Genomic DNA, 22,538 nt, shown 5'->3' with positions numbered 1-22,538 from the left:
GGAGTGCCCGAATGTTTGTCCACCTGGGTTGGTTGCATGCTGGTGGGCGAAAAGAGGCTTGCGGCATTATTGCTACCGTAACTTATCTAATGGTTTCTTTGTATACAAACTACATGGATACATACGTTATCTCTCAGTAACTACCTACTATTTGTTTTACTTCCTCCAACAGTGCATCCTCTTTGCATTAACATGGCATTAGTGTAAGCTACCTACCTAGTCAATAGTATCTGCCAACAGTTGAGAATGTGTCAGACATATACAAGAGAAGATGCAGCTAATGGCGCAAGGGAGTCACAAAAAAGCAAAAAGGAAAGGATTGGGATTGAGGGGTGGTTGGTTGGGAGTTTGGGATTGGGAAGGATGGGAGCCTAAAAATAAAAAATAAAGGGCTGAGGTATAGGCTGTATTGGAACGGTGTGTGCGTTTTTTTTTTTTTTTTGTTGTTTGCCTTTTTTAATTAATTGATTGATGCATGGTGGGATGCACTAGATGATGTTTGTTGCCGCTATTGAGAGGTCTCTCTCTGATTTGTCGTAATCCTTGCTTGCTTGCTTGCTTTGCTGGTTATACTACCCGAGGCGTACTAGTTGGGGCGGGCGCTTTTTTTGTTATAATACTGTACTGTACGGGGAACCTACTGATATTAGGTGGTGATGAAGAGACAAACTTTTGTAATACGGGATATTAGGCAGTTTGTACTTTGAGTATTATTTGATTTGATTGCTTGAATTGTGCCGCGGTCGAGTGGGATTATTTGGTAGAGGAGATTCGGTGAGGAGCACAGCTGTGGAAGAAGGCTGAGTTGCTGGGCGGGTAATCAAGTCCCAATCCTATTAATTAATATGAAGTCGGAAAGGAAAGAAAGCAAGGGCAGGCATTCTTGCATGGATCGTGATCTAACTAGATACATGTACTGAGGCATGAATGTACAAGTAGTAGCGTGTAGCACCCAGCTAGCAAGTATTCAGCTTAGACCACGAGAACGAGAGAGAGATGGGGAGAATCTATCTTAAGTCTCCGTGTCGAAACACGTGTTGCCACTTCTGATTATCATCTGAATCTGGGGAGTGGGAGAAAAAAAAAAGAGGGAGAGATGGCAGAAGGGAGGGGTGGGAGAAAAGGACGTCGGAAGAGTGCTTCCGCTAGTTTTCGTCTTTTCTTTTTTTATCTCGGTGTGTGGTTTGTACGGATTGAGGTGTTTTGCTGCATTCCTCTTGTACATGATATGCGGCATTCCGGGTCGGATGGGGAGAAAGAGACTAATATTGCTGTGCGTTTCCGAGATGGGGGGGCCGTTTAAAAAGAAAAAACAAAGGGAAGCATGGTGTTGTGACAAAAAAGGAAATGTGCTAATGAGGAACGAGAATAGATAGAATAGATAGAGTTGATAATATTTGCTCTTTTATTCCTGCTCTTTGCTTCGTTTGACAAGTTCCTTTTTTTCACATGGGCGGCAAAGCGTGAAATGAAACGAAATGAGAGTGGGTGTGGAGCGACGCTGCTCAATGCGGGAAAGTGACAGATGACGGGCAGAGCTGCGCCTTTGTTTTCAGCTTTTGAGGACATACACCCTGGAAAGGAATATATCCGTCCATTTTGGGCGTCAAGTAGCAGCTATTAGTCACTTCTTTGTGTCTTTTCTAGCGAGTGATGATGCTCTGGATAAATATCTCAAAGGAGGATAAAACGAGTTGTGCTGGACAGTGCGTGCAACGCCATGGATGCGTCTTATAAGTACACAAGTAGTAATATGTAATGTCATGTATGTCTCTGAATGGTCACACTAGCCTTCTGGTCCCGGATGGACCGCCATGTTTTATCTCTCTCGTTGCTTTTTATTTTCTCACCTTGGCTGCCGTTTAATATGGACGCAGAGCAGCGACTACTACTAATACCTAATACCACACTACTACTGCTAGTACGCAATACTAAGGCATCAACGTGGACGATTGTGACAAGTCAGGGATAGAAGCCAATTTAATTCAGACTGTTGTTGGCGATTCATTTCCGTGCTTGTTTCTATTCTTTTCCTCCTCGGCTCCGTTTTGATCTTCTATTCTTCCTTCTCGTCATCGCTGTCTGTCCATCCCTATAGATAGGCCCCGTCCGTTTGTCGATCGATAGTCGTGGCCGCCACCCAGTTTTTTCTTATTGCGGTTGCTATTCATCTACTTCCTTGCTTAAACAACTCTGTGCTTACCATCATCAAAGCAGCCCCCGTCTATCGGCCATCAGCATTAGCCATCCGTATCTGTCGCCGCCTTTGTTCTCGACTGCTCTCTCTTCCCACTGAGGCAACAAAAAGTCGACCTGACGTACCACTACCAAGGTACGACCATGTTAATTTAATCTATTAATACGTACTCCATATCTCCTCCCTCCACCCCCTTTGGCCTTTTTCCCTTTTTTTTCCTTCTAGCACCACCAAATCTCAGCCTTCTCTTTAATTCAACCCAATCTAGGCATTTTCGCCTTTCCTAATCCTGCCATTTTTCGCTGCCTCCGTCTGTGCCCTTCTCTCTTCTTCCACCTCCCAGGATCCTCACTTTCCGTTTAGTTTGATCACCTTCTCTTTAGTTTGATCTCTTCGCCCGTTTTCTCATCTCAGTTCCCAATTTTTTTTTTGCCCACCCCCTCCATATTTCGCTCTGACCTTATGCTGTTTTAGGGGAAGTGCGTAACTTAATCGCTTCCCTGGTCTTGATCCATTAATCATCACGAGCAATTGGAGAGAGCCATAACCGGCCAGAATACGACGGAATAAGAAAAAAAGCCCCAGAGGTCCAGATTTGATCTGAGCTTCAACCAACCACCCCTGCCCTTCCTTTGGCATCAACTTCATCCTCGTCCTTTCAACGCGTGGCAACTCGGCATTTTCCAGCGACCTCTCGCGGCAACTTTCGGGCTCGGTTCCACAACTTTGATTCACTTGATTCACATCTCGCTGTCGTTTTTCATTTCTCTACTTAACATCATTCTTATCAAAACCCTATTATAGTGTTCGTTGTCTCTGTTGCCCGTGTCCCGGCGTTTTTGGCCTTGTTTGAGGCCTGAGTTGTTTCCTTCATTCATACATCATAACTCTTTTTTTCACGCCTTTTTGCCACGTTGGCTGCTTGCTCTCTTCTCACCCAACAAAGAGATTGGGAAGCAACCGCATCACGCCACATTACACTAGACGCGCATAAGGCGAAGAAGACGAAAAACAGCACCCAAAAAGAAGAAAACAAAGGAAACTTGAGAAAATGAAACGGGCGCCTGCAGGCAAAAAGGGCGTGGCCCTCGCAAAGCGCTCTCAGGCGCGGCTGGATGCGCTGGATCACCTGCCTGAGAATGCGACGATTGAGGAGATCAAAGAGGCATCCGTCAACGTTTCGCTCGCCGAGCTGGAGGAGAGAGTTGCAGATGTGCGCGACTCGTGGGAGACGGACTCGCTGTTTGAGGATGCGCTGGAGGAACTGACGGAAGAGAGTGGAGTGTATTCTGGGAGTAAGTTGCCACTGATTTCTGATTTCTTGTCTTTTTGTTGTGCGTTGTTTTCATCTGCTTTGCATCTTTTTTGATCCCTTTGCTGTTTCTACTACACGCAAGATCGCAAGACCAGGTTCCATTGCGACTTTGTCGTGTGGCAGAATACGCGGGCGAGCAGCTTTCGTGGCTGTGGCTTCGTTTTGCCCTCTCTAGTATGAATCAGGGCCAAGTGGCCACAGCCAAGACGCCTAGTTTGTGATTTTGTGCTCAGATGGTTCTACAATGACTACAAAGGCAAAACAGGGCAAAAAGGCCGCTGGTGGTGATGGGCCAGCACCAGTGGCGAAGTGCTCGAAATCTCCAAAAGCCTCACTAACTCGTCTCCAACTCACAGGGCCAGATACCTGCACGCCTGAAGAGGCCTGCAGACTGCGTCGTGAACTGCGCGACCAGGGACCGGCGGTCTTCTGCCAGCGCACAGTCGACGCTGGTCGCTACAGCGCCAAAAAGCTGCTCAGCGCCTTTGGCATCCGGCCACCTGCGTTTCTGGACGGCCAGCCGGACGAGGCCTACTTCAGCCTTCTCTCGCTGGCCATTACGCGTGAACTGTCCAAGAGGGCCAAGCTGACGCGCTACAACTCCGTTCCGGACGCCGTGGAGCTCATCAGAAAGTGCAACAACATCGTCGTCATCACCGGCGCCGGCATTTCCACGTCTCTGGGCATCCCGGACTTTCGATCGGCGGGCACAGGTCTGTACTCGAAGCTGGAGCACCTGGGCCTCAACGACCCCCAGGAGGTCTTTGACATTGAGACGTTCAAGCAAGATCCAACTATTTTCTACTCGGTTGCCAAGGACATCATCCCCTCAACCGATCGATATACGCCCACCCACAAGTTCTTGGCCATGCTTCACGAGCGCGGCAAACTGCTTACCAACTACTCTCAGAACATCGACAACCTAGAGGTCAAGGCCGGCCTGCCCAAGGAGAAGCTGATCCAGTGCCATGGCTCATTCGGAACTGCAAGCTGTGTCCAGTGTCACTACCAGATTCCAGGCGAGAAGATCTTCCCGGATATCAGAGCGGGCAAGATTCCCAAGTGCACGCGATGCCTCTCAACACTCAAGGCGTCTGGCGCTGCGCCCAAGCGAAAGCGATCTGCTGGCGCCGAGAAGAAGAGACGACGCTGGACCGACAACGATAGCTCAGACGACACGTCGGAATACGACATTCCCACCACAGGCGTCATGAAGCCCGACATCACCTTCTTTGGCGAGGCCCTGCCTGACGAGTTTTCGCGCCGCCTCACGGAGAACGACCGCGACAAGGTGGACCTGGTCATTGTCATTGGCACTTCGCTCAAGGTTACGCCAGTGTCGGAGATTGTCAGCTTCCTGCCGCCGCATATCCCGCAGATTTACGTTTCTCGCCAGGCCGTCAGCCACATCAACTTTGACATTGACCTGCTGGGCGACTGCGACGTCGTCGTGGCGGAGCTCTGCCGACAGCTCGACTGGCCGCTTGTCCACGAGATGGTGCCCGTGGATCAGAAGATTAGTGTGCGCACCGAGGACGGCTATGCAAGCCGCCATGTCTTTACCTCCAACAAGGCTGCTGAGAATAGCTCTGCCAAGGCTGAAAAAGAACCCAAAGACGCCAAAAATGGCAGAGACGTCAAGAATGCGAGGAGTGGCAGAGGTAGCAGGAGCCCCAAGGTGACCAATGGCACCACCAAGAACGCCTAAAGTGGGCATAAGACTCGAAGATGCTCACCAGACTCCGACGCCTATGCTTGACCATATTCACAAAAAGGAAGGCCGATTTTCTTTACACAAGACGATACCGCCTTGAGTCTTTTTTCTTTCTTCTATTTCTATTTATTTCCTTGTCTCTCTCTTTGCGTGTCTCATTTTTCTCTTTCTGCTGATATACCTCGCGTTTTTCTGCGCCTCTAAGATGAGATTTAGCGGGGCCATACGGAGTTTAGGACTTGTTTTACGATGCGCGGCCCTTTTCACTTTTCATTTCTGTCAGATTTCCTTTCTCATTCTACACCTACTTTTAAACTCGTGGGTACTTATTTCAAACGAGCTTTGATACGCTGCCACCCGTAAAGACTTGTTCCCTTCTTCTTCTTTTCTTTTATAGTACCTAGGGATATACACATACAAGGGACAGCAATGGGAATTGGTGGAGACTGTTAGACTTTCTGAGAGAAGAGTGAGTTCTGTTGCTAATTTGGACGGACGACATGACCAAAAGAGGAAGAGAGAAGACAAAAAAAAAAAAAAAGCTGTTTAGACGTTCCATCCGTATAGAGAGAATTGATCTATACTACTACTAGTAGAAATACAAAAGGGTTCTGTGTTTTTCTTCTTGTTACTACCTGCTCCTTTCATTCTCCAAACTTTTTAAATGCCTCGGCGATTTTTTCTCTTTCGTGTTCAGCTAAGACCACCACAGCGGGCGATTTGGAAGTTACTTTACCGTAAGGAGATGGTGTTTGTCTTGTGTAAGACGGGGGGGTGTGTTAGGTAGTCTTGTAAGCAAAGGGGGTCAGCTTCGGGCCTTAGTTTGGGGGGTTTAGTGTCGCTTTGAGCACTATAATTGTGGGTTTTTTATTGCCTTGTTGAGATGGGGATATGCAAAGTCGGAAAAAGGCTAGAATGAAAAGTGAATAGTCTTTAGGAGAAAACGCAGAAACCGTAAAAAGGAAAAAGAAAAAGGCCCTTATGAAGGCTCAAGCCATTGATCGTCAAGCGAGGCCTGCCTTTATTCAATTTCTTTTCAAAGAAAGATGGACGTTGGGCCTGACGCCTCGGTTTTTCTTCTTTAATTGGTATCTATACATTTGCTTTCCGCCTCTTTGCCTATGTCCAGAAACGTAAATTGAACATTACCCAGTGAATACGACTTGTCCTCATTGGGTTTCTTTGTTACAGTACTATACAACAAACCCCTGCTCATCTGTCTTTTTACGCTTCCATCTCGCTTATAATGCTTTGCTTTGCAGGTAGTTGGTCTCTTATACCTTGCCTTACAGGATGATCATCTTGCCTCCACCGCTGATTATAGTAAGAACTACCCTTTTTATTCCTTCAAGACTTCTAACCAGTTTAAGAAAGATATGAATCGCTACTGAACAGATCAAAGGGGGGGAAAGAGCTCGTTTGCTAAATCAGACTTTCATACTTATCTAGACCAGACTTTTGTTGTTGCTGCTGCTGGGGTTGGGCCAAGGAACTGCCACCCATCGGGCTGCTATTACCAATTCCCCCAAAGCCCATTGGTTTCTGCTGTTGAGACAGCGAGCTGCCTGAACCTGCTGAGCTCCATACATTTTGAGACGCTGCCGGGGGCGGTGCGAGACTGAATCCTGATGTCCCGGAGTTGCTGCCTGGCGGTGGGGCCAGAGAGAAGGATGAGCCTCGGGCATCGCTCATTGCGGGTCTTTGGGAGTTGATCGAGTTTAGTGACATGTTGGACATGGAATTGGCCATGCCTGTAGTACCGAATGTAGCGCTGGAGTTGGACATGTTGGAGGAGTAGTTTGGTGTCAGGGGAGGCGGCGAGAAGCTCTTGTTAGTGGACGTAGAGGTGGATGACCAGCCGAAGCTTGGTGCAGATGTCGTGGACTGCGCTGGCGTTTGCTGGAAACTCGGTTGCTGTGATGTTGGTTGCAGGGGCTGGCTGAACTGGGTTGAGCTTGGAGTCATGACTTCGAAGCGGTTGAGGTCGGGGGTGACTGTTCGGAAAGAAGGCTGCTGGGTCTGTAGGGTGCTTGGTTGCTTCACGGGAGGGCTCATGGCGCGTGGAGTCGACCAGGAAAAGGATGGTGTCTGTGGTGTGGCCGTTGATGATCGATTCACAGAGGCAGCGGCACTCGGTGCGTCGTCCCAGCTGGGCGTCCTTGCAGCGCTGGAAGAGCCGCCAGCTGTGCCCTTCACCAGGGCTTCAAAGTCGTCTTCGTTGCCGCCATTAGTGGCATCGAAAGCAGTTCCTGTCAGGCCGCCGAAAGCCATAAAGTCTTCGTTTGGAGCAGCTGTTGATCCATTGATCGATCCTGACAGCTCTTGTAATTTCTTCGTCTGTTCGTCCTCGACCTTGCGTGACAAAGTCTTGATGAGGTCCATGAATGATTGGAACTGTTTGAGGTTAAGCAGCGGTCCTAAACTCATATTCCATAGGATTGGTAGGATATCCATGGCCACAAACTCGGCGTCAGCGTTTTGTCCGACCACGTACATCAAGTCCCGAGCTGCCATCATGACGGCGGGTTCCTTGGTCTTGATGCCTTTGACCAAGGGCACAATCTTTTCTTGCATGGTGTACTTGTCGAGTGCGCTGGATGAAGAAGTCTTCTTGTTTCCTTCCAGCCCGCTGAGGCCGCCGTCATCTGCGCTGGATTCGTTGGAGCCGCCGCAGAGAACGACGAATGCTTGAAGTCCACGGACTTTGATGGCAAGGCTATTTGTTCGACTAAAGACAACGGAGACAACGGGGAATAGCTCGTTCTTGATAGTACTAAAGTCCAGAACAGGCAGCACCACAGCAAAGCTTCTCAGTGCTGCATCCACGATTGATGGTGTGGGGCATTCAATGGCAGCAAGGATAACGGGCAGAACATCTATAGCATCCGTGTCAGTACACCATCGTCTTTAGGCACAAGCTGTTAGGAAAGGACTCACCATCTTTAAACTCTCCTCCATTACTGTTGTTGGCTATCACTGCAATGTTCTCTAAAAAGACCATCAAACCAGCATCTCGGGCTGGGTCTTTCTCTTGGCTCTGCTTTGCGTTTTCCACAAATACGCTCTTCAAGGCTGGTCGTACTCTTTCGCTGAACGCTCTTCGAGCCGTCGGCAGTAGAGTGAGTATCTTGAAGACGTTTTGCAAGATCGGCGAGAGAAGATCCTTATCCTTCATTTCATCCAACAACGCCGGCAATAGTTTCTTTTCTAAAACCGACTTTGGAAAGGAAGGCAAGACTTTGTTAAGGCCCCGCAAGAATGCTGACTTTTCGTTGGGAGTCTTTGCCGGAAAGGTATCGAGAAAGCGGATAGTAGAAACAAGGACGTTGTCGAAATATTCGCTTTGTTGAAACTCTCTGGCAGTCATTCTCTGCGCAGGCCTCCTCGCGATGAGCTTCGGCAGCACATGATTGGATAGGTCCCTGGGTAGTGGTCTGGAGGAAAGGTAATTGTTTGTGGTTGTTGGGACGGTGGAAGATGAAGAAAAGATCCTCTTATATGAAGAGGGGCTCCCATGCGCTTCGATTGGTGACTGATGCGGTGAATTATAGAGAGCAACGGAGAGCAAGCCGAGCGAGAACATATCAGCAGATGCGGTTAGGTTATTATCCATGACAAAATCAGGAGAAGTGAAGTCCAAGTTTAGTTGGACAAATTTGGGTAGCCTCGGGTCTAGGTTGAGGACTTCGTGTAGGCTGATGCCCTGGATCGAGGTAGGCTTTGTCGAACCATCTGCAGGACTGCAGAAAGAAAGTCCGCTTATCTTCCAATCAGACTGTTGCATGGTCAGTTGTCGAACCCTACACAGGAAGACATATAGGTTGAAAAGGTGGACATGAACATGCCTTGGCGTTGATAAGCACTGCATCAGGCGTCAAGTTACCGTGGACCAGACCGGCGTTATCATGTAGAAACTCCAATGCTTTGCTAATTTGCAGCAGTCCCTTTTGAATCTCCAGCTCATCAATCTCAATCTCTCTTCTTCTGCGCACGCCGTCGGCATCTTCCGTCACGTATCGACTCGATCTGCCGCCAGGGCCACCAGAACGCTCTTGTTCGTCCTTTTCCTGCAACAAGCTGGACAGAGACGCAGTCACTGCTTCTGTCACAAATTGCAAACCGCCGCCTCTGGTTTCCTCCACCGGCTCAACGAGCTCGAGAATGCTGGGATGCCGCAGCTTAGCCAAACTGGACGCTTCTTTCTTCAGGCGCTCCACCACTTCCTCGACGCTGCGCTTGTAGGATGCGGCATTGCCCTTGCCGACAGAGCTGCCGTGCGCGTCCAGGGACTTTTTGTCAAAGGCGAAGACGCTGTACGCCTTGCCGGTGGACTTCTTCTTAGCATCGTAGATCTTCCACGGCCCGGCCGTCGAGGTGGGATTTGGCGATACGGTATAGTTGGAGGAGATGTTGGTGCTGGAAAAGGACTTGAGCGCAGAGGAGAACATGATGCGTCGCGTGGGAGAGAGCAGACTGTTGCAGCGTCGTCTACGGAAGTAATTAAGGGCTCATTGCGGACCGGGACAGCGATTAAGGAGAGACTCGTGGAATGCGCCAAAATGGCCTGATGGCAGGTTGTTGGTGCGCCCGGCGCAGTTCAGACAATGCAGATTAGTGTTAGTGTCTATACCAAGACCTTTCCGTTGTTCAGCTGAATGAATTGAGCTGCGTGTTGCGAGTGTCCCTGACGTATCGCGGCGAGGCTGAGCGATGACACGCGTTTTGGATCGAGCTACAAGATATGGAGTGCGACGTGCGTTTGATGCTATTCGTAGCTCCCCGCTGTCATTGGCCAAAATGATAACATGATGCATCAGAGCTTCGGTCTCTGCGCCACACCACCAAGCCACAGTGCTGAGGTGCTGCAGATTAGGTACAACGACGCCTGACTAAGAAAAATTGCTACGGAGTAAGAGGCGGCCGTCTCTCGGGCATATATGGAAGAATTTCCTCTGTAAGTAAGAGCTGGATTGTATTAGAAGGCTGACCATCCCAGGGACACAAACATGATCAAGACAGTCATTTTCAAAGGCGCACGCTCCTATATCGGTGACGGTCCAATCTCCCTTTGCTTACTCGTCATACTCCTTCCTGGCACCAGCAGCAAATTAACCGACGACATTTGCTGCAAAGCGGCCTGACGCGGCATCACGCAACGGGTACCTTCGGGCTTCCAAGTTGGTGTTTTCAATTAGTACCCCGAAAAGTACAGAGCAGCGCAGCAGTAGCCTCTCCCAAGCACCGAGTACCTACGGCGTGGATGCGCAAGAAATTGCACTGTTTGCCCCAAGCCTGTAGCGCTAATTTGCTGCTGTAAGAATCGATAGATAGCCGTATCGCAGCACTGTAATAAGGCAGCGGTGAATATGCACGTAATCCATCCTGCACTAAGACTAAGCCCGTAGTCCGGTACCGCTCCGGGGTCCAGGGTCCTCTCCGTGCCTTGCGCGGTCTCCGGCGTCGCGAGTTGCTTCTCTCTTTGTCAGCTGGAAGTTCTCAACTTGTATATGACCTGGACTCTGGCCCGGAGACTCAATTGGACACGGCAGAGATATAAATATTGCTGTTCCGGCCACAATTGTCTCTAGTGAGGCGTCTAGAAATTTCTTCTTTGGGACAACCTAGCTAGAAATTTGTTGGAGACGACGACAAACGACACAGAGAAACTCTCACAATGCGTTCGGCCATCCCCAGAACAGCGCTCTTGAGCGCTTCGCGGGCTTCGCGATTCCTTCCTGCGTCTCGCCCTGCTCGCTTCTACAGCCTCAAGGCTACGGCCACTTCTACCTCTGTACAGCGCCCCCTTGAGGCTTCAAGGCTTTCGGTGGAGCAGACGAAGAGCCCCAAGAGCCTAAGCAAGCCCGAAGACCTCGTCTTTGGCAAGGAGTTCACAGGTGAGTGTCCTATTATCTTTATGGATGTATATCCTCTATTTGTTATTCACACATCATCGCAGATCACATGCTCGCCATTGAGTGGAACAAGGACGAAGGATGGCTTGAGCCTCGCATCACTCCCTACCAGAACCTGTCTCTGGATCCGGCCACCTGCGTCTTCCACTACGCCTTTGAGTGCTTCGAGGGCATGAAGGCTTACAAGGACAAGCAAGGCGACATTCGGCTCTTCCGCCCTGACAAGAACATGGCCCGCCTCAACAAGTCCGCTGCCCGAATTGCCCTGCCCACCTTTGAGCCCACTGAGTTTGTCGAGCTCATCTCAAAATTCACCAAGCTCGACTCCCGCTTCATCCCCGCCCAGCGAGGCTACTCTCTCTACCTGCGACCTACGCTGATTGGCACGCAGAGCACTCTCGGCGTCGGCGCTCCCGGCTCTGCCTTGCTCTACGTTATTGCCTCTCCCGTCGGTCCTTACTATCCTACTGGTTTCAAGGCCGTCTCTCTTGAGGCGACCAACTATGCCGTCCGTGCTTGGCCCGGCGGTGTTGGCGACAAGAAGCTCGGTGCCAACTATGCTCCTTGCATCGTTCCCCAGCTGGAGGCTGCCAGCCGTGGCTACCAGCAGAACCTCTGGCTGTTCGGCGAGGAGGAGTACGTCACCGAGGTCGGCACCATGAACATGTTCGTTGCTATGAAGGACAAGGCTACAGGCCAGAAGGAACTTGTCACTGCTCCTCTTGACGGCACCATCCTCGAGGGTGTGACCCGTGACTCTATTCTCCAGCTTGCCCGGGAGAGACTTGCTCCCGAGGGCTGGAAGATCAGCGAGCGCAAGTACACCATGCAGGAGCTGGCTGATGCCTCCAAGGAGGGCCGCTTGTTGGAGGCCTTTGGTGCTGGTACTGCAGCTATTGTTAGCCCTGTGAGGTCTATTGCTTGGAAGGGCGAGATTGTCGACTGCGGCCTGAAGGAGACTGAGGAATCCGGCGAGCTTGCGCTCAAGGTCAAGGAATGGATAGAGGCCATTCAGTACGGTGACATTGAGCACGAGTGGAGCGTCAAGGTTTAAGGATAACAAAAAGGAGGATCGATAGAGGGAATACATTAGTTAGCGTCATGTAGATATGCTCTTTATAATAACAAGAGAAAAATTTATCCAGCAACCCAAGTCTGTTATCCAGCACTCTAGCTATAGCATTCATACGTGAAGGCTATCAGGTATTACTGCTACTACTAGACTGCTGCTGCTACTGCTACTGTTGCTACTGCGGCTGTTTCTAAATGTGTTTGGCAATTGCGTATTCTGATAGATGGACTAGCTGCCTTGTTGAGCTACAGCTGTGTAAGGATTTAGAAAAAAAGGAGGATAGATAGAGTGAATACATTAGTTAGCGTCATGTAGATATGCTGTTATAAGAGATTTAATCTGCCGTCTGCTGCAAAGTATTTACCCCCCTGTACGGAGAAGATTCGGTGAAATCGTGAATCGTTTTTTGTTTTCTTTGTCCAACAACCCAGTCTAATATTTCATGCCATTGAGGGACCATATATCTCTGTAACGATAGAAAAACCAGGAAAATAAAATGCCTGAAACATGTACATGTTGGCCACTCCCAACGTTTGCCCCACCGCTCGCTGCTGAACCCAAATCCTCGTGTAAGATTTCCTCCTCCTCTACCTCCCCCTGTGTGAACATGACACCCCTAGTCTCGCTCCCATGCCGTCGGTTTAGTTCTTCTTCTCGTTTACTGAAGGGTCAGGGAGAACACCCTCGGCTTCTAATCTTCTTCGTGCCTCCTCAAGAGCCCAGGTAGAGACGCTGTGATTTCAACAAGTCAGTGACTGCTATATAGCCAAAATGACGCAATGAAGTCGGTAGCTTCGCCACTTCCGCCTTTCCATTCTCCAGTCCCCAAAGGCTCCAAATGTCAAAGGGAATGGTTCTAGAAGCCGCAATGCGAAATGCCGAATCCCATAGTCACGATATGTCCTGCTACTTACGAAGTATCAGGCTTGAATGCCAGAGCAACACCGGTGACCAAAAAGGCGGCGCCGAACAGGTACATGGGCCACTCCCAGCCCTCGGCCTCGGGCTTCTCGCCGGGCTTGACGCCCCAGAGCCATCCGGTAGGAGGCTCGAATTGTGACTCGCCGTGGCCGCCTTGTCGTCGAGTCGTCATGGAGAGGCTTCGCGCGGAGGCGAGAGGCTTGCGTGCGCATCGCACCGCTCGCAGCGGGGCGACGGTATGTCGGAGGATGGCCATTTCGGGCGCTTGCAGGAGAGGAAAGGCGCTCGCGCGTGGGTATTCGGGTGGTTCTGGCGATGTTTCGGGGCCGCAATGGCTGGTGGAAGTCGGTTTTGGGGAGAGGGACGTCGTTTGGACCGGCCGGCTGTTCAAAGTGCGGCGCTTCTCTTGGTTAGAACTCCGGATGGCGGCTTTGAGAGTCACATGACTAGAAACGTGACTGATCTGCGCCGTTTGATGCTGTGGCGTTTGTTTACCCCACTATGCGCTGCGTTCCCTTCGTCCATCAGAAAGCAGTTATTCCTTTGGTCCTTGGGCAGGATGATAGGAGAAATGGAATTGAGAAACAGCTGTTATAATGACATTGTCATGAATGCAGTGTTTCAGCTTCCCAGCCACGATTTGTGCCGAATTGCCTCAGCTATTTGCACATAGAGATCGCCGTCGGTCCCACATTTCGTCAATTAGCTTGGACTTCAGCTTTCCTTTCCTGTCGACCAATTCTCACGAGTGAAGTGCCTCAAGTTTTGCGTACGTTGATGTGAGTTCATTCAATTACCAATTTGTAATTTGCTGCATATCTGTATTAGCATCGACGGCATACAAACTCGCATCGGTGAGACGTGTTGGAGGAAGATGAGCGGCTTGACCCCATCTACTGCTTACATGTATTCCAATTATATAAGGTACTAGGTAGGTGTGGTTTAATAGTAGAGACCATTCGAGGTATCTTTATCGTTAATATTCGCAAACAAAACTCTTCTTTCATTTCTGATCTTCATAAAGTCTTTTGCGCCTTCGTAGGCTTAACATTGTTCATCGAAAGCGGCCATGCGTCAGATCTACGCAATTACACAGCTATTCCGACTTAATGATCAATTATAGAGCCGTTAGCCGCGAGAATATCTGCGGCTGCTACTGTTTCAACAAATCTCTTGTCTCAGCTTGGTGAACTGAGACATTTCCTTTCAATCATAAACTCTTCCCCTAACACTACAAATCAGCTATTTGCTGTCAGATCATCAGACCAACGTATTGGCTGAAAGAAGATGTGTATGCAACATACGCACGGAGTTGGTGCGAGAACAACACGCAAATAATCAACATTGTAAGTGTGAGTTAGGCTGCCAAAAAAAGTTGATGGTGGGCCGAATCAGGCAATACGTACGTAAATGGCTTAAAATAGTATTTCACAATATAAATTGAATGCCACTTCTACCAGAATTGCTTTTATCCGTCCACCACTGCCGAAACACCGCGGAGAAGCTGTCCACATTTAGCCATTGGGGCGAATATAAAGGGGCAACTACATTTTAGATGTATAATTATCCCCCATTTATAGAATCTTTTCACACCACACTTTGCTTTAACCGCCATGACGGGCCATCGCTGACCCAATTCCCCGATTAATTAGAGTCTTCCGGCTTAATGCTGTGCTGCTCTCAGCCACATCCGATGATCTTATAAGAATCACCAGACAGACTGTTCTACACCTTCATCGATAATTAGAGCAAAGCAAGCTTGCACATTCCCATGTACTGTAGTTTTGCCTCATAAGGCGACATGAATACTCCAATCCGTTTTAGGTAAGATGCTGGCATAACATTGAGCTCAAACGGGTTATAGCGTCTTGCCAAGCTAAAGGAATGAAACATGATCCCCAAATATTCGGGGTACTTGTAAGAGATATCACTAGGTGGGCCGATCAAATGCATCCTTCTTCGAGCTTCGATTGGCCATATGCAAGGGCGGCCTTCAAGGTGAATGCGGCCACTGGCACGGAATAACGTGAGCTTAGACGGCCGCCACTTTATATTGAGCTTTATAAAGTTCATAACAGTTCGACTTGATAGCAATATATGTTCTTAAATTTGGCATAAATCATGTATTTCATTTTCTCTATAATCGTTCGTTGAAAGGAAAGTGTCGTTATGGGGGATGTACTTGGACTACCCTCATATCATAGATAAATATGCCACTATAACCTTGAGACCGATCGCTTCTCCAACGCATCGGCGATTAATACAAAGTTTGAGGCATTTAGCACTATAGTAGCAATTAGCCTTGTCGAGTAGCAAAAACGTCAGACACATTAAGGGGCTCACATGTCCTGACTCGCCAGCCGAGTAGCCAATGCATCGCGGGGGGTCATAGTCGTTGTCGATTTCGGTGCAGGGGCAGCCACCGACTTCCAGGCACTCGCAGTTGCACGGGTAGGGCTCGGTTCCGTAATAGCAAGTATCACAAGTGCCAGTCTTGAGACAGCAATCTTGTGGCTGGATAGGGCACTGTCTCTTGAAGATAGGTGACTTCGGAGTGGCGACAGCCAGCCCCACCAGCGTTGCGAGGACCACGGCGAAACGCATAGCTGATTGTATTGTAAGGAGATCTGAAATGAGATTTCAAGGTTTATTATCGGTGGTTGGAAATCCTCTCCAAAACAAAAGTGTAAAACTTGGGAATTGGGAGATCACGACCTTTTTAAGGGCCTACAACAGATAGTCGGGCTCATCGCCTCTATCGGGGCCGAGATCCGATAAAACAGGTGCTTTTCTCATATTCTCCTTCTAAAATGAATCAAGGATACAAGAATGTAACGTTACATCAGAATAAATTTGCATAGTATTGCAGGCTATAATCAGTATAAAACCCTGGATACTGCCTATTTCACGGTATCATAATAGCGCTGGATTGTCGGGGTAAAAGCAGTATACGAGGGGGCCATACTGGCAGCACAGCAGTTGCCCGTCACTAAAACGACAAGCCGATGCACTAGCCTTAGTAAGATCCGAAGAAAAATGCGTATAAAGTAGTCAGAACTTGGTAAGCAGAATGCCGAGTTACCTGTCTAGTATGGAAATACTATTACAGTAGGTGTTTTGACTGAGAACCTGGCTTGTCGTACCTGAGCCGTTTGATCCGCCTACTGCAGGCAGTTGCATTGACATACTAACTTAACAAAGGATAGTATCAGGTAATCAGAAAACACCAGTATCCTTGTAGGGAAATAGTATGGAGAATTCACCTCCACAAGTGGCTGGGGGAAATAAAAGAAACAGGATTAAGCTCAAATACTGTAAAGCTTGACGTACGCTGCTACTCCACTTATAGCTGAGATCATCAAAGATAATCTATAACCAATGCTACACAGACAACTAATCAATCTACTGCGTTATCCCACTACAGGCCGAAAAAAAGGAGACACGCCGTTGGCAGAATTTTAGAACAGAGCATATATCTCCAAAGACGCTCAGTTCTGATAGTAACTGTTCCGAGATATAAAGTTCGAGCGACTAAGTCAATACAGGAAAAAAGAGTTGCGATTGAAAGCATAATGGTGGCCCCTTTGCTTGCGAGTGTTTTCTTTCTCCGGCATATTAGCGCGAGTATTGCTATTTGGGTGGTGTTAATGAGGCTCACCTTCTTAAACAAGTTAAACATCACTTAAGCAGCAAAATTTAACCGCCCGAATAGCAAAAATATACCGTCCGAATAGCACGCATCAGTGCTCCGGCTATACATGGATGTAAACATAGGCAAGATGCTGATGTCAGCTACATTCGCAGCGGCGGTTCATACATTGATGAATATAGACATATATATAGAATCGCTTTGACAAATTAGACTGAAAGACCAGAAAACGAACACTTGTTTCAGAAATAGGTATTGAGCTAAGAGACATCACAAACGAGTGTCCACTCCTGCATCGCAGAAATTCTCAGGCGTAGTCCGATATGGCCGGTACTTAATATTTGTAGATCGGATTTATCTCCTGATCGCTAGAGATACATACATATGTACTGCACTCCATACCTCCTCGCTAGCAGATACGCGAAAACAGACAAGGGCTATGGAGTACCTAGAGCTAGCGGGCTTGCGATTTATGTATGATATGTAGCTTGCGAAATGATGCTGCCTTGAAGTCTTACAAACGCGAGCTACGCTTGTGTCCTTTGCGGAGTGAGCAAGATCCTTATTAAAGCAAAATTTTGAAGTTTAAGACGATCTGAAGAGCTATACTCAAATAATATCCATAGACGAATGAGTTGGTTTGCATATTTTCGTTGAAAACCCATTTTCCCGAGCATGCGGAGCAGTAGTCGCGGCTCGGGCCTGATCCGCCAGCTTACCCGACGCTTCTTTTTTTTTCTTTCGGGAAATGCGACTATATACAAGGATACCTCAGATAGGAGAAAGTAAAAGCCGATTTCCCGGATTCTTAATGCCATCTCTTCGCTCTGAGATAATATTTTAATAAGTACTATTATACATATCTACCTACTCATCTTGCTCATATAACTCATCCTGCTCATATAACTCATCCTGCTCATGCACCATATCCAACGCATCCAACATATCCTGTTCATCCATCTCATCCGACTCCGCCAACTCGTCCAGAAAAACGTATTCGAAATGCTCTGGCTCCCTCTGTGGCTCGTCCGAGATTTTGTAGCCTTCAAACTTGACCTTGTCTCCCACATAAGTCAAGGTCTTCATCAGTCCTTCAAATGCGATACAGTCATTGCTGGTAAAATCGATGTAGCCGGGATCAGGGACATGTAACTCTTCGCCATTGCCAGTTTCGTAGCCTTCAAGACGCAGGTAGACACGGCGAGACGGGGTTGGCTCGGTGGCAGTCTTGAGCTTCTTTGCGGGTTGTTGTAGAGACGAATCCTCATCTTCTTCCTGCTGTAGTGAGGCTTTTCGCTTTTTTCCGCTTGTGGGCTGCTCTGTATCAATTCCATCTTCATCATCTTTTTTATCCTCATCGTCTTCTTCATCCTCATTATTTTCATCTTCTTCATCGCTCACGGAGTCTTCAGACTCCTCATCCTCAGGATCAAACACTTCCTTGAGCGCATCGTCGGACAAACTAAGCGTCATGGTTCCTCGGATGATGCCAAGATTATAAGCCGCGACTAGCATATCATTGGAGCTCGGAGCAACAGCAACATCCATCGTCAGCGTGTCTCCCGTGTATTCAGTGTCCCATCCGTCTAATATAGCATCGCATCGAATAACGTAAGAGCCTGCTAAGCGGCTGAGATCAAGTGGTTTGGATTCTCCATCCTCTCCGTCAGTATCCCCATTCTTTGACTGCGTGCGAGCAATGTATTGCTTGTGGGCTTCCATGTTTTCGTCCCACTTTGACCTTCGCCGAGCTTTCTCAGCCTCTCGCTCGCGATCATCGAACTCTTTCCCTAATTTCTTGATCTCGTCACCATTCCATCCTATGAAGCATGTAACGGGCTCCATAGTGTTACAAGTACTGCTCCAAGAGTAAAGGCCGGGGATATGCCTCGTCTTCCAAGACAGATCACTCAGCCTGCCTTCAGTGTTTAACACTAGTGTTTCTGGAGTCTTGGTCCGATCCGGCTTCCCATCTGTCAAGTAGTGACGGTCCAAAAAGCGACGGATATCGAAATACGCCTGTTCGCTAGGCGTTTCGCATTTTTCAAAGTTCTCGTCATCCAGCCGCTCCTTTTCAGCGCTCCATGCAGCAAAATCGCTCTCCCATTTCCGATACAGAGGCTCATATTCGCGGCGCAGAGCGGCTTCTAGCTCAACGACAGATTCAGGAACGCTATCACACTATTTGAAGATGAATCAGAGAACTAGGCCTAGGATGGAGTAGGGGGTGCTTCTAAGCCACTTACGTTGCCTTCACAAACCTCATCGCGAAGCAGGGCTTGCAGTTCTGAACTTTTGACAGATGGCGAGAAAGGAATGCCATAGTACGTCAACTGAGCCGCGAAAAAAGCTTTACTGAATAAATTAGTCGCCTCCAACTCGGCAATCATCCTATCAGCTGGTCGCGGGATGGTGTCAATATGAAGCAGGTCCAGCAGACGCGGGCCGCTGACCCGTTTGATGTTATTTACGGTGAAAGCATCCTTGCACATTTGGAAACCATTGCGCTTGAGAATTGGCACTTCAGGGCGGTTTGGTGGTTCAGATCTTGTTGGTATCGTCATGGCGTCTCCAGCTGCGTGAAATTTTGTGTGTCGATGTGGTTTTGTAAAGGACGAGGCTATGAATGATGCCGAGACGCGCAGCTACTTCAACTTACGCGACCAGATATTGGCGGTCAAACATATGATCATGTAATGTTGGCAACAGGCTGGCCGAGATAAGATTGTCAAACAGCTGGTGAATTTGGACGCGATATTGATGATGTACGCGAATATCTGCACTGATTTGACGTGTTATTTTATAGGTGACAGTGCAGTTTTGCTAACACGATTGCACGTGTAAAGGGTGGATCGCATTTTTCACAGGCGCCGGGGCTATGGCACAGTGCCAGGCATAGCATCACAGTTCTAGTGCCCTCAAATGCTGCTGTGTTTATGTTCTAATTAAATCTCAAATTCATTTTTCCATTTATTTCTTCGCTTTTTTAATAGTAAATTGTGTTGCTATGAAAGAAAGACACCATCATGATATATATAATACTTGGATTGTCATTGATCCATGTGATAGCGCTATGATCACATTTCCTTATCAGTAACCATCTTCAATCGGATCTAGAGATCACACACATCACTAACCCGGAAATACATGAACTATATTTGAGCAAATCACATCCACCAATCTGAGATTCATGGATCAATCTATCTGTATCGTGGAATCTTAGTAGACTTGGTTTCCCTCCGTATCGTAAACAACCTCTTTGCCAGGGTTAGGCTGAGGAACAAGCCCAAGCTGCTGCAGAACAGTCAATCCTCCCTCCTCAGCAATCTCGCGAACAATCTTGCCATTTTTGAGCGTGAAAATTGAGATCCCACTGAAATGGATCTTTTTGCCAGTGTTGGCTTTGTCAAGCTTTCCCACGACCAAATCGTCAAAGGCACGGCCAGTATGCGTGCCGCCGCCAACCCACTGTGCTGCGACGTAATCACCCTCTGCAATCAATGGAGTCTGGTAAGACCTAAAGGTCAAATCAGGGAAAGCCTTGTTTTGTAATTAGTATTTTTGAAGTCTCTCTTGGAACATGTTATAGATTTACTTACCTCCATAAACTCGGTCAGCATCTTCTTTGCGCCCTCTTTGCCGTGACGGGGTCCGTGATTAGGGTAGCTCATGACAAAGTCATCAGAGCAGAGCTCGTCCACAACCGAGACATTTCCCTTGACCCAGTATTCCTCAAAGTATTTGGCAACAACCGCCTTGTTTCGTTGCTCGAGAGTAGCCATTTTTGTTTTTTTATAGAAAGTTTTGTAATAATGGGGAATCTTAGAATGTTGTTGAGTTTGTAGCATGCTCCTTGGATGATATAGTGATAGTGTGTAAGTGATAATGTTCTGATGGACAAGAATATTGAGACATTGTCATCTTTTATATTTATCATTTTCAGCCTTCTCCGGGATTCAATAGCAAAATTAATAACAGCTTTCACGAAATTTGATAGCAACTTTCCCATTCCATTAACTCTAAGCCGAGTCTGCAGGTTTGGCATCTCCTGTTTGACTAGTACTAGCACTACAGCGTTGCTGTTGAATTCAGACTTAAACGAGCCAGCGTGATGTGAAGATGAGTGCACTATTTCGATCGCAGCGGTGGCTCATTCCAATAGTAATTATCCAATTGTGGCAAAGATTTCCTGCGTCGGACATTAACAGCTCAATCGCTCAAACTCAAAAGTATGCATAACACGACGACAAACACGGCGACATATAGAGCAACACTGAAATAGCGGGCCTGATACTAATGCCCGAGCGCGCTTTCATGACGTAGACGTAGGCATTTTTCGTCCGAAATGAGCGACGGGACTATTTTAGGTAATATTTTAAACTTCACAACGCCCAATAAAGCCGGGTCGGAGATAAACTGGTGTCGTATGACATAAGTAGGCAGAAGTAAGATGGTTACAACGAGATCTACTTAAGGTAATTGTGCGTCTGTGGGCCAATTAGAACGATACAAATAGACAGGTTCATAACAAGAACCACAATCTTCTGGTTAAACCTATCTGTCTCTAAGCACGATGTGTTACATTTCAAGTCCTTTCCTTTGTCGTGTGGCTCGCGCGGTGTGGCTAGCAGGAAAGGTATTGTTTTAGAGCAACGGAGTCGCATACAAAATACGGGCGTGTTTAGTAAGATTCAATTGAGTCAAATACATACTTCAGATCCTCTCTATAGTCTATAAAAATTGTGTCGTCTTGAATAAGCACTCTAAGTGCTCCCCAGTTCTCTCACCTGCTGATGACAATCGGGAGATCATGTAACCGTGCGGATAGGTTCTTGTACTTTTAAAGACCTTACTCTTCGATAAATCTACGATTGCTTTGTCGACTTTTGGGAACTAGACATGAGTCTCGCAGCAAAAGGAACGGGCCAGGCAAGTTGATCGGTAGGATCTCTGTCAACGTCGCCCGTGATGACCAAATCAACGACTGCGACGGCGATATAACCGCCAATAGCGGTAAAAACATGCCACCTGGGAATATTTAGTGCACGATCTTTAGAAGCGGATTGGAAAATGGAGCATACCATCCGTGCAATTCGAATAGAAATGCTAAAGGAATACCAACTGTATGCCTCACATCGGTCAAGATATTGCATGCCCAGTCGTCGATTAGCCAGACAAAATAGCCAAATGCGAAAGACACTAGTGATATACTTTAGTTGTGTTCTAATAAACACACTGTGTCTTTAACTTACTCATGCCCAGGATGGAGATATTTCGCAGAGTCTTTCTGATTGCGGGATCAGGCACCTGCTGAGAAATAATCTTCAAGGAATGGGTTGCGATGACGTAGATGCTCAGACCAAAAGTGCTTGCATGCAGCAGGAATTCATCCATCACCATGTGGGTGACCATGACAGTGGTGAAGAGAATGAGAAGAATTGTTCCCACAAGTTTAGTGCGCTGCGGACTGGCCTTGAAGGTGAGAAGGCGGTAGACGATAGGCGTTGTTAGAAGATGCATCGAGAGCTCGTCGGCTAGAGTAAGTTAGGAGATGGCGCCAGCGAAGGAATAGAGAAATCACTCACACATCTGAGTGTGATATTTCATCGTCATATGGTATCCAGCAGAACATATTCCTACGCCAATGAGACCAATGTATGAGATCAATCGAGGGCCCGTTCGCTGTTCCTTTGGAGATGTGACCAAGCCGTAGATTCCGTAGATCACTACTCAATGTCAGTTCCAACCGCTGCAAGAA

General features: G+C 47.9%; 8 protein-coding genes across 8 annotated transcripts; 2 read left to right on the top strand and 6 right to left on the bottom strand.

Annotated features, from left to right (window-relative positions):
* Positions 1–3,248: 3,248 nt before the first annotated feature.
* Positions 3,249–5,220, top strand: TGAM01_v208805 (NAD-dependent histone deacetylase SIR2; the record flags this gene model as incomplete). Its single annotated transcript, XM_018800791.1, has 2 exons — positions 3,249–3,492; positions 3,869–5,220. The coding sequence occupies 2 exons, from the start codon at positions 3,249–3,251 to the stop codon at positions 5,218–5,220; spliced, it is 1,596 nt and encodes a 531-aa protein (XP_018666256.1).
* A 1,428-nt stretch (positions 5,221–6,648) lies between these two features.
* Positions 6,649–9,674, bottom strand: TGAM01_v208804 (hypothetical protein; the record flags this gene model as incomplete). The annotated part of the gene is made up of 3 exons (XM_018800792.1): positions 6,649–8,102; positions 8,164–9,001; positions 9,090–9,674. The coding sequence occupies 3 exons, from the start codon at positions 9,672–9,674 to the stop codon at positions 6,649–6,651; spliced, it is 2,877 nt and encodes a 958-aa protein (XP_018666257.1).
* Positions 9,675–10,900: 1,226 nt separating this feature from the next.
* TGAM01_v208803 (branched-chain amino acid aminotransferase) lies at positions 10,901–12,192 on the top strand (the record flags this gene model as incomplete). Its single annotated transcript, XM_018800793.1, has 2 exons — positions 10,901–11,120; positions 11,183–12,192. The coding sequence occupies 2 exons, from the start codon at positions 10,901–10,903 to the stop codon at positions 12,190–12,192; spliced, it is 1,230 nt and encodes a 409-aa protein (XP_018666258.1).
* A 659-nt stretch (positions 12,193–12,851) lies between these two features.
* On the bottom strand, positions 12,852–13,387 carry TGAM01_v208802 (hypothetical protein; the record flags this gene model as incomplete). Its single annotated transcript, XM_018800794.1, has 2 exons — positions 12,852–12,942; positions 13,125–13,387. The coding sequence occupies 2 exons, from the start codon at positions 13,385–13,387 to the stop codon at positions 12,852–12,854; spliced, it is 354 nt and encodes a 117-aa protein (XP_018666259.1).
* Positions 13,388–15,409: 2,022 nt separating this feature from the next.
* Positions 15,410–15,735, bottom strand: TGAM01_v208801 (hypothetical protein; the record flags this gene model as incomplete). Its single annotated transcript, XM_024550412.1, has 2 exons — positions 15,410–15,415; positions 15,475–15,735. The coding sequence occupies 2 exons, from the start codon at positions 15,733–15,735 to the stop codon at positions 15,410–15,412; spliced, it is 267 nt and encodes an 88-aa protein (XP_024404840.1).
* A 1,912-nt stretch (positions 15,736–17,647) lies between these two features.
* On the bottom strand, positions 17,648–19,344 carry TGAM01_v208800 (hypothetical protein; the record flags this gene model as incomplete). Its single annotated transcript, XM_018800795.1, has 2 exons — positions 17,648–18,961; positions 19,027–19,344. 2 exons carry the CDS (start codon positions 19,342–19,344, stop codon positions 17,648–17,650), a joined length of 1,632 nt encoding a protein of 543 aa, XP_018666260.1.
* A 655-nt stretch (positions 19,345–19,999) lies between these two features.
* On the bottom strand, positions 20,000–20,562 carry TGAM01_v208799 (hypothetical protein; the record flags this gene model as incomplete). Its single annotated transcript, XM_018800796.1, has 2 exons — positions 20,000–20,320; positions 20,380–20,562. The coding sequence occupies 2 exons, from the start codon at positions 20,560–20,562 to the stop codon at positions 20,000–20,002; spliced, it is 504 nt and encodes a 167-aa protein (XP_018666261.1).
* A 1,083-nt stretch (positions 20,563–21,645) lies between these two features.
* On the bottom strand, positions 21,646–22,393 carry TGAM01_v208798 (hypothetical protein; the record flags this gene model as incomplete). The annotated part of the gene is made up of 4 exons (XM_018800797.1): positions 21,646–21,808; positions 21,862–21,979; positions 22,033–22,314; positions 22,366–22,393. The coding sequence occupies 4 exons, from the start codon at positions 22,391–22,393 to the stop codon at positions 21,646–21,648; spliced, it is 591 nt and encodes a 196-aa protein (XP_018666262.1).
* Positions 22,394–22,538: the final 145 nt, after the last annotated feature.

This window comes from Trichoderma gamsii (genome assembly GCF_001481775.2).
Source record: "Trichoderma gamsii strain T6085 chromosome Unknown Scaffold_39.2, whole genome shotgun sequence".
In the NCBI taxonomy this organism is placed as follows: domain Eukaryota; kingdom Fungi; phylum Ascomycota; class Sordariomycetes; order Hypocreales; family Hypocreaceae; genus Trichoderma; species Trichoderma gamsii.
The sequence above is the reverse complement of the archived record's forward strand: the minus strand, read 5'-3'. Positions and strand labels throughout refer to the sequence as shown.